Below are 10,961 nucleotides of genomic sequence, written 5' to 3'. Positions count from 1 at the left end.
CCTTCTAACACCAGCTTCTCAGCCACTATCCTTAAATATTATCGCACTGGTTGGAATTAGCGACACAAGCATTTTCGCGACACCGCATAACATCTACTAAATATGTTTATGCGACAAGATTTGATTTCTCTACCAAACTCTCAACCTGTGTGGTATTGTTGTCCATGATGAAGGTTTATTGTAGGCTATATAAACAAGCACAGAGCAAATTAAAATCTTAAGTCTAGGCAGGGCTCTTCAACTGTTTCTTGGAGTCTATCATCCTGCAGGTTTTTCACTGCATCCTAATCTCGCACACCGGATTAGAAATAAACTGGTTGTTGATTAAAAATTTAATCAGGTTTAGTTGCAACCTGGGGTTGGAGCGAAAACCTACAGAAAAGGTTAAAGGTCACCAGGTAAGGTTGCATTAGCATGCCTGTCATAATGTTTATTCCTCAAACTCAACTCGGACCTCGATGCAGTTTCCACTGCCTTGTGCGATTTTCATTGTTCCTTATCAGGGGCTGATTTAGGCCTGAGACACAGGTGATTGCAAATTAATTATCAGGTTAAAACCTAGCAGGCTTCCATACCTTTGTAGGGGCAGGGTTCCTCAAACTGGGGCGCATGGGTGACTTTATTATTTTTTGGGACAGAAAAGACTGTCAAAACACAGCATTCCAATGATCCAAGTATTTTAATTTAGTAATCTGTTCAAATTAATTCCCACGCAATTAATACAGAGATATATGTGAGTTATACAAATGTAAGCAAAAGTTTGGAATTGCTTAAGTTTTAGCCAAATATATCTGTTTAGGCCTTTCTTGGCAGTCAATTTGCCAGTCTACAATATTTGTAATTATGTCCTCGGCCTCCTGACCATCGCTCAAGAAAAAGTCGGCCCGCGGCTGAATCTAGTTTGATGATCGTGTCATAGGTAAGATTGAATACCCGTAAATAGAAATGTATAAACAGCCACTAATCCGTAAAGCTATTAATAATGCCGATAATCATAGTGTAGGCTTATTTAGTTATCATTATTTTATATACTATGGGTTCAAAAGACCGAGATGTGTAAAGGCCATTATTTAACATAATTTAATTTAACTAGGAAGTCAGTTAGAACAAATTCTTAATTTTCAAGTGACGGCCTAGGAAAAACTGCTTGTTCAGGGGCAGAAGAACAGATTTTTACCTTGTCAAGCCTCGGGATTCAAACTTGCACCTTTCGGTTTACTAGTCCAACGCTCTAACCACTTAGGCTACCTGACGCCCAATAATTGTATAACTATAATATTAAATTACTTAACTCTTACCCTTCTTTTTTGGACCCATTAATATTTGGTGTTGCAAACATTAAATTAAGGAGTTATTTGAGCTGTAAGTGTCAAATGTCTTCAGTGTACATTTCTAATGATAACAAAATTGTTTGTAAAATGAGAAATTCCTCGCAAATAAAAATATAAATGAATCACCATTGGATAATTGTGTTAGTGGTTTGAAAAATATATTATAATACTGTATCTAAATATTTTAAAACTTGAATTGTATAGAGCCCCACGGCCTAAGTCTATAATACCCATGAAACCTAACGATCAAACAGTGAAATGGTTCCAATCGTTTTCCATCATTCATTTTTCCCATAGGGAATTTTAGAAACACTTAAAATAGGGGCTGTGTTTTGTGTAGGCTTACCCTAGCGTGACGTTTTGATAACCGTGTAAATCTCTCCCGGACAAGGGGACTTTTAACAATATATTCGGCTCTATTTACTCTGATTTGAAAAAACACTCATTAACATCAAAGTAGACATTATGCAAGACTACAAATCCCTGCAAGCTCCTGCACGTCATCTCTAGCTGACATCTTTGCTAACAGCTATTGTGTCAATTGAAAACTTGCACAAGACATTTCAAAGAATATTCAATTTAAAGAAATGTTGCCAATTTATTCATCACTAAATTTAGCTAACATTAGATAGTTAATCCAGAGATTCTTACCTTTGCCTCAATTCGTCAGTCTCGTCCATATCATCATGGCATTTGTAGTTCTTTATGATAGCGCATTTGCAGCTAATTAGAATTAAATTTTTTAGGGGTAAATACAAGTGAATATATTGATAAAAATCACCTTGTCCTAGAGAGATTTACACAGTTATCAAAACGTCACACCAGGGTAAGCCGACACGAAACACAGCCCTTATTTTGTGTTTTTAAAATCCCCTATGGAAAAATTTAAGGTGGAAAAACTATTAAATTGTTTGACTGCTAGGTTTTATGGGTACTATGACTCATACTGTGGTACTCTATAGGGCAGTGGTCACCAACCGGTTGATTGCAATCAACTGGTTGATCTCCAAGGCATTCTTAGTCGATCTACAAACATTTCTGTATAAAAAAACAACGATAAAGCCTTGCGTTCCTATTTTTATATATTTATTATCACGCTGTTGGCTGTAGGTGCACCCGATTCAGCTGCCCTGTGCGCCGGGTAGGCAAAGTGTTCCCATTTCATGTGTCTGAAGGTACAAACTCTGCCTTCCCGGCAGGTCCGGAGAGCAAATCAAATACACTATAGGCCTATCACTGGCCAATCGAACGGCTCAGATTACCATGTCTGCAGTAACATAGCAGGCGTAAAAGAAATCTAAAGCAAAGTTGATACTGTGAGATATCAAAACGTATAAAACCATGACTAGATAGAGACTCTCAACGAATACAACAGAGAGCTGCTGTTTCTACGAGTGAGTTCATGTTTAAGTTTGTACTCAGCACTNTACCATTTTTAACGAAATAGAATGGTTCATTGGATCAGTCTAAAACTTTGCAGATACACTGCTGCCATCTAGTGGCCAAAGTCTAAATTGTAGCTGGGGCTGGAATAATACATTAGGCCTTTCTCTTGCATTTCAAAGATGATGGTACAAAAAAGAAGGGTTGTTTTTTCTTCGTATTTATCTTTTACCAGATCTATTGTGTTATATTCTCCTAAACTCAGCAAAAAAGAAAGCATCCCTATTTCAGGACGCGTGTCTTTCAAAGATAATTCGTAAAAATCCAAATAATTTCACAGCTCTTCATTGTAAAGGGTTTAAACACTGTTTCCCATGCTTGTTCAATGAACCATAAACAATTAATGAACATGCACCTGTGGAACGGTCGTTAAGACACTAACAGCTTACAGATGGTATGAAATTAGGTCACAGTTATGAAAACTTAGGACACTAAAGAGGCCTTTCTACTGACTCTGAAAAACACCAAAAGAAAGATGCCCAGGGTCCCTGGTCATCTGTGTGAATTGCCTTAGGCATGCTGCAAGGAGGCATGAGGACTGCAGATGTGGCCAGGGCAATAAATTGCAACATCCGTACCGCGAGACGCCTAAGACAGCACTACAGGGAGACAGGACGGACAGCTGATTGTCCTCGCAGGGGCAGACCATGTGTAACAACACCTGCACAGGATCGGTACATCCGAAACATCACACCTGCGGACAGGAACAGGATGGCAACAAACAACTTGCCGAGTTACATCCGGAATGCACAATCCCTCCATCAGTGCTCAGATTGTTCGCAATAGGGTGAGAGAGGCTGGACTGAGATTTGTAGGCCTGGTGTAAGGCAGGTCCTAACCAGACATCACCGACTACAACGTTGCCTATGGGGCACAAACCACCATCGCTGGACCAACAGGACTGGCAAAAAGTGCACTTCACTGACGAGTCACGGTTTTGTCTCTGGTCGGATTCGCATTTATCGTCGAAGGAATGAGTGTTACACCGAGGCCTGTACTTTGGCGCGGGATTGAGTTGGAGGTGAAGGGTCCGTCATGTCTGGGGCGGTGTGTCACAGCATCAATCGGACTGAGCTTGTGTCATTGCAGGCAATCCAACGCTATGCGTTACAAGGAAGGCATCCTCCTCCCTCATGTATAACCTTCCTGCAGGCTCATCCTGACATGACCCTCCAGCATGACAATGCCACCAGCCATACGGCTCGTTCTGTGCACGATTTCCTGCAAGACAGGAGTGTCAGTGTTCTGCCATGGCCAGTGAAGAGCCCGGATCTCATCCCATTGAGCACGTCTGGGACCTGTTGGACGGAGGGTGAGGGCTAGGGCCATTCCCCCAGAAATGTCCTGGAACTTGCAGGTGCCTTGGGGAAGAGTGGGGACACTCACAGCAAGAATTGGCACATCTGGTGCAGTCCATGAGGGGAGATGCACTGCAGTACTTAATGCAGTTGGTGGCCATACCAGATACTGACTGTTACTTTTGATTTTGACTCCCCCCTTTGTTCAGGGACACATTATTCAATTTATTTTAGTCACATGCTGTGGAACTTGTTCAGTTTATGTCTCAGTTGTTGAATCTTGTTATGTTCATACAAATATTTACACATGTAAGTTTGCTGAAATAAACGCAGTCGACAGTGAGAGGACGCTTTTTTTTTGCTGAGTTTATTTGTATATCGCTTGCAAAATTCTTCATCTGTACAATATGAGTTTGAGGTTACATCTCTTTCACATTTCCACAAACTTCAAAGTGTTTCCTTTCAAATGGTACCAAGAATATGCAAATCAAATCAAATTTTGCTTCAGGGCCATATATGAAATTTCGTTTTTTTACAAATCCATTGGTGAGCAGGGTCTCGTGACATTTCATAATAGAATTTTTCAATTATGTATTTCGCTGTACAACCAGGCAAACAAGACTGGGTAAGCCAGTCGGCAGGTAAGTGTTGAGACAGTAACCGAAAGGTTACTAGATCAAATCCCCGAGCTGACAAGCTAAAAATGTGTAATTCTGCCCCAGAACAAGGCAGTTAACCCACTGTTCCTAAGCCGTAATTGTAAATAAGAATTTGTCTTAACTGACTTGCCTGGTTTATTTTTTTAAAGAGCCGTTCTGCAAAACAAACGCACTTTAATGCGTGAAACTTTGGTCCTCCTCTTTAGGTTTTGGGTGAAGTGATTGGTGGAATCAAGATCAAGCCCCACTCTCAGCAAGCAGACAGTGACGTCGCCGTGTTTATATAACAGCATAAGAGTCGTCTGAGACAAGGATTTGTTTGTTTGTTACGATTGGAGTCACGATTAAAAAATATATCAAAACGGGAAAATGATCATGGAATGGAAGATCGTCGTTCCTTTGCTCGCGGTGGCCTTTACCGTGGCGAGCGCCGGTTTGATCGGAGGCCCCGTGCAGCAAATATGAACGACCAAGGAACGAGAGACGCCCTGCAGTTCGCGGTGGTCGAACACAACAAGAAAACAAACGACATGTTTGTCAGGCAGGTGTCCAAGGTTGTCAATGCACAGAAACAGGTCAGATCCTTTTCCATTTATTAGTTCACGACAAGATAATTTTGAGTTTGTGTAGTCTACCCAGTGAGCAAAATGACGTAGAAAATACGTATTTTCTCATTTATGTATGTTCAAAATGGGTCTTTTATGGATGTCTTGTGTTATGGGTGTAAGATGACACAGTGATGCCATCTGTTGGTAAATGTTCATTACTGCAACTCATGTATTTATACCGGGGTGCTTGAGATACCCGGGTGTGTTGTGATGTACAGAACAACGCTGGTTACTCGCATGAATGTCTCTGTCTCGTCATTTAACATTTTATGGATGTATGCCATATTTATTATATAAATACATTCCACCCAATCTGTCACATGGACTATGTTAACTTTTTAAAATAGCTTTAAAGATGTCAGCGATGTTCAAAAGAATAAACCAACTACAATAACATTCATAGTAACGGTTATAATATAACTGTTTATTGTTATGACTGATATATTTTTGTATATCTACCTTAGTTGAATGCACTGACTGTAAGTCGTTCTGGATAAGCTGAACGACCTAAATGTTTTTTTTAAACGAACAAGGCATGCTGCGTATTATTCTAATACAAGTCGCCAACAAACAAGTACCAATTTGGTCAGTCCGGCCCAGACCAAATCTGAAAGAATCATAGACGTCAAGGCTGTTTCACAAGTTTGAACAGTACTATTCAGAGTACAGTACAATATAGTTTAATTCAGTAGAGTACAATATGGTACATTCTACTGTACCTCATTTTCTCTACTGTYCTGTGCTGCGCTCTTCTGTACTGTACTGTGCTGTGAAACATAGATGTCTATGATTGGGACAAACAAGGCCAGTCTAGGCAGGACCAAATCTTAACCAAACATAGACGCCCAAAAGACCTCTGGCGCCTGTCCATGCTTATTGTGTTTGCTCGTGTTTCATTCCTCAGGTGAAATGAGCCTAGTAATTGAACTAAGTCGCTAAGGATAAGAGCATCTGCTATATGACTGAAAATGGGAATGGGTCTTATTGTCAGGAAGTTCATCAGATTAACACAAGAGTACCACCACATTGAAAGCTCAATGATTGTCTGTGTTTATATGGCAATTTCCCAACCCCTCTGGATCAGTGCACATTTGCCATTATGCAGAGGACTATTCATTTCTAAACCAGGCGAGCATCTGCGCTGATTTGAGAACACAGCATAGAATGCGGAAGGGGTGGATCATGGATTGGATTCTGTTTTTTCCTGTTCAATTATTTATCATCCGTGCATGATAGGGAGAAGAACCAATCTAGGATTAGGCCAAAAMGCTGTTTATCACCTCTGTTAGTTAACCTCATAGCCTAAGATAGTCAGAGTGCCAATCTGTTTMTGCTTTACTGTACTGTGTTTTGCATTACAGTTCTGCCCGGATTTGGCAAAAGAGCAGAAACAGAATGCCACCCTGGCCTAATCTAACATGACGTGGACAATCAATAAAACTTTCAAAATTGCTTTGAAAGCAGATGTGATTTCTGTATATGTGAATGATATGATCCCAAAAAATGATGGCCATGATTAAAAAGATTGTTTATGTAACCCACCCTCTTGCCTACAGGTGGTATCTGGGATGAAGTACATCTTCACAGTGCAGATGGCCAGGACCCCATGCAGGAAGGGAGGTGTTGAGAAGGTCTGCKCCGTGCACAAGGACACACAGATGGCTGCGGTAAGGACCACTAGGGCCTAGACTAGCCTGTTCCCAGATCGGTTTGTCCTCAGCCTAAGTGCCAGTCGGTTATCAGAGCTTCCTATATGTCCGGCTTATGACTGGTCCATAGATTYTTTATAACATGTTGCAAACAGTCATAGCACATTGGTAACTAAGAATTTAGACAACRGTTGATAAACTACTTAAAATTGCTCAGTTCAGTTGTTATTGCTATACACTGAGTATACAAAAKATTAAGAACACCTGCTCTTTCCATGACAGACTGACCAGGTGAAAGCTATGTTCCCTAACTGATGTCACTTGTTAAATCCACTTCATTCAGTCCATGCCCTACGAATTGAGGCTGTGTGTGCAGCCTTTGGCCATGTTCAAGACCATAAAAACTGATATATTGTGTGTAAATTGTGACTGATCTACAAATAATGAGTAGTTATTTATGACGCAAGTTGATTTGTAGATCAGGCAGTCGGCTGCAATGTCGAACAAGTCCATTGTCAAGTGTTCTGCTTGCTGAAAGGTTGTGTTACTATGCCAACTCATGTTGMTTTCTGTCTCCTCAGCCCTACAAGTGCACCTTYGAGGTGTGGAGCCGCCCCTGGCWGAGCGATATCCAGATGGTCAAGAACGAGTGCAATAGTTAAGACCCAATGAAGAGAACTTCAATCAATGTCTAGTCTACCCAATAACTAGTATTATCTAGTACTAGTGTTATTTGTTAGTCTTACCAATGCAGTTCAACCTCCTTGTCTAGGATGTATTCTTAGAATCCCACTAATAAAAGATTTTCAAACGTATTGTATCCCCACACTAATATAAGCACTTAATGCACACATTGCTGTCTTGAGAATGTAGTATTAAAATGATGCAACAGGGGGCCTCCCGGGTGGCGCAGTGGTCTAGGGCACTGCATCGCAGCGCTAGCTGTGCCACCAGAGTCTCTGGGTGCKCGCTAACCAAGGGGGCCAGGTGCACGGTGTTTCCTCCGACACATTGGTGCGGCTGGCTTCCGGGTTGGAGGCGCGCTGTGCGTACTCCCGTACGTCTCTCCTGAGCCCGTACGGGAGTTGTAGCGATGAGACAAGATAGTAATTACTAGCGATTGGATACCATGAAAATTGGGAAGAAAAGGGGGTAAAACATTTTTTTTGATGCAACAGTTAACTAAATAAAGAAATATTTTGGAACATTTACATGTGGTTATTTGCTTTATTTTGTTGCCATATGCCCAAACCTCTCCTTTACAAAGTAAGTTCTAGATGTGTTCTTTTCACATGACTGTGTCCAAAGTTGAGAAATACAACTGCCAGTCACACGCCCAATGAGTCACAGARCCCACAGAAAACAGGACGTGACAGATAAATGTAATAAGACAGATGGGCTGGTCTTTTTTCTAGCAGTGGCCTGTCAAACTTTTTTTATGTTGTGAAAAATTATCATTATCTGGCTAATGGGGCCTCGAAGAAAAAATGGGCCAGTATGGGGGCCTCGGGGGGGGGCAGGTTCACCTTCAACACAACGACCAAGCACAGACCACAACACAGTATCTGAACCAGATCGAACATCTCTGGAGAGACCTGGAAATAGCTGTGCAGCAACGATCACCATCCAACCTGGCAGAGCTTGTGTGTATCTGCATAGAAAATGGTAGAAGCTCCCTAAATACAGGTGTGCCAAGCTTGGATCATCATACCCAAGAAGACTTGAGCCAGTAATCGCTGCCAAGGGCTTCAACAAAGTACTGAGTAAAGGATCTGAATACTTATGTAAATATGATATTTTCATGTTTTTTGCAAAAATGTCTAAACCTGTTTTTGCCTTGTCCAATATGGGGTATTGTGTAATGATTGAGAGGGGGGGGGTGTAATCAATTTTAGAATAAGGCTGTAACGTAACAAAATGTGGAAAAAGTCTGGTCTGAATACATTCCAACTGCACAAAGCACAGCTAAGGGCTGAACCCAGGCAATCCTCATTGCGTCGTGCGTAAAAACAGCTCTTAGCTGTGGTATACACCCACTGGGGCCTTATTGCTAAATATATTATAGAATTAGTTTAAGCAAGTGGTTGTGTACAGGCTAGGTTATATTCGTGAATTGACATTTGCAGGAAAATGTTGAAGCATTTGAGAACCGTTTTCTCATTCCAGTCTCTACAGCAGTGTTGAATAACTGCGGCGTACTGATGTGTTTAACTGGTGGGAAAAGTACCCATTTGTCATACTTGAGTAAGATAAAGATACCTTAATAGAAAATGACTCCAATAAAACACCACATCAGGAAAGTATTTCGTTTTAAATATACCTAATATACCTATCAAAGTAAATGTAATTGATAAAATATATTTGAAGTATCAAAAGTGAAATCATTTCAAATTCCTTATATTAACGCAACAGCATTTCTATTTTGTGTTAATTACAGATAGCCAGGGGCACAATCCAACACATTTACAAACAATGCATGTGTTTAGTGAGCTCGCCAGATCAAGGCAGAAGGGAAGACCAGGGATGTTCTCTTGATTAAGTGTGTGAATTAGACAATTTTCCTGTCCTGCTAAGCATTCAAAATGTAATGGATACTTCTGGGTTCAGGGAAAATGTATGGAGTAAAAACTACATATTTTGTTTAGGAATGTAGTGAAGTAAAGTTGTCAAAAATATAAATAGTAAAGTATTGATACCCAAAAAACTACTTAAGCAGAACTTAAAAGTATTTTTACTTATTAAGCACTTTACACCACTGGTTAACTGTCAGTGATGACTTCTGCTTGGCAAGTCACTAAGATAGATCTTGTCTTGGCTTCTTAATACAAGACTACAGACATGTCCATGACTCAATACAATTAAAATTTATGTTTGTTGGTTAAATCATGGTTGCATAGCCTGCCATTCAAGAAAAGTAGACAGGACAACAAAAAAGCACGTTTTATGAAATGAATAGGCTTCTGATTAAAACAAATATAAACATGTTTTATTTGGTCCCAACATGAATAGACATGGATAGCGTAACAAATATGGTTATTCGCGTAGATTACAATTCACATTTATAATCGAGAAGCCCAATGACCGAACAGCCCCTGGCTAACACTAATAATTGAACTGGTACCCTGCAGCCCTGTATTGAGGGTCCTCAGTAAAGCCCAGGTTGGTGAAGTGTAGGACAGTGTATTCTCCTCCTCAACGAAGCAGTACACTGGGAAGCCCTGAGAATAGAGTCTCCTGGACATGCTGCTGACCAGGGCTTTGGCCAGGCCCTGTCCTCTGTTCCTATTGACAACATASCTAGAGCAGGATAGGAACCACAGCTTTGGTAATTGTTTCCCAGGGGGAACATATAAAGCACCCCTTGGTACGGTTCAGGTGAGACCTGTGTAGATGTTACATGCTCCGGGGTGTACTAACCTTAACCATTATTTGGGGAAATGCAAGTAAGTGACTGATGGGTTTAATGTTCCTGTAGCCCTGCTCKTCCCCATCGAACTAAGTCAATGTGTGATTCGTTCAGGGAGGAGACCCTCAATTCAATGCCACTGTAGAGGAAAGAGAATGGATATGATGATACAGACACATGGTTAAAAGAAAATGATGTTGAATATAATAAACTACATTCATCAATCTGACTCCAATATAATGTGAATAAAAACAGGCCCTGTATGTTTCTGGAGGAATCTAGTTACATCACCTCTCAGTATAACTATAATGAACATGTTTCTATCTTGCACCGTTCTGCAATTATTAAGAGAATAGTTACAAATAGCTAATCCTGGCGGCCAATGTTYAAAGGTGGTAGCCAAGCATGTACAGTGGGGCAAAAAAGTATTTAGTCAGCCACCAATTGTGCAAGTTCTCCCACTTAAAAAGATGAGAGAGGCCTGTAATTTTCATCATAGGTACACTTCAACTATGACAGACAAAATGAGAAAAAAAATCCAGAAAATCACATTGTAGGATTTTTAAT

At 40.6% G+C, this 10,961-nt stretch overlaps 1 protein-coding gene and 1 pseudogene across 1 annotated transcript; one reads left to right on the top strand and one right to left on the bottom strand.

Annotated features, from left to right (window-relative positions):
- Positions 1–5,008: 5,008 nt before the first annotated feature.
- Positions 5,009–8,199, top strand: LOC111978541 (cystatin-like). The gene is given in 4 exon segments (XM_024008650.2): positions 5,009–5,182; positions 5,185–5,306; positions 6,896–7,006; positions 7,570–8,199. Coding segments are annotated over 4 exon segments (396 nt in total). The 5' UTR covers positions 5,009–5,100; the 3' UTR covers positions 7,651–8,199.
- A 1,790-nt stretch (positions 8,200–9,989) lies between these two features.
- Positions 9,990–10,961, bottom strand: part of LOC139029205 (glycine N-acyltransferase-like protein 3) — a 10,873-nt pseudogene continuing 9,901 nt past the window's right edge.

The sequence above is a fragment of the Salvelinus sp. IW2-2015 genome, linkage group LG18, assembly GCF_002910315.2.
Source record: "Salvelinus sp. IW2-2015 linkage group LG18, ASM291031v2, whole genome shotgun sequence".
NCBI lineage: Eukaryota > Metazoa > Chordata > Actinopteri > Salmoniformes > Salmonidae > Salvelinus > Salvelinus sp. IW2-2015.
Note: the sequence above shows the minus strand (reverse complement) of the source record. Positions and strands in the feature narration are given on the sequence as shown.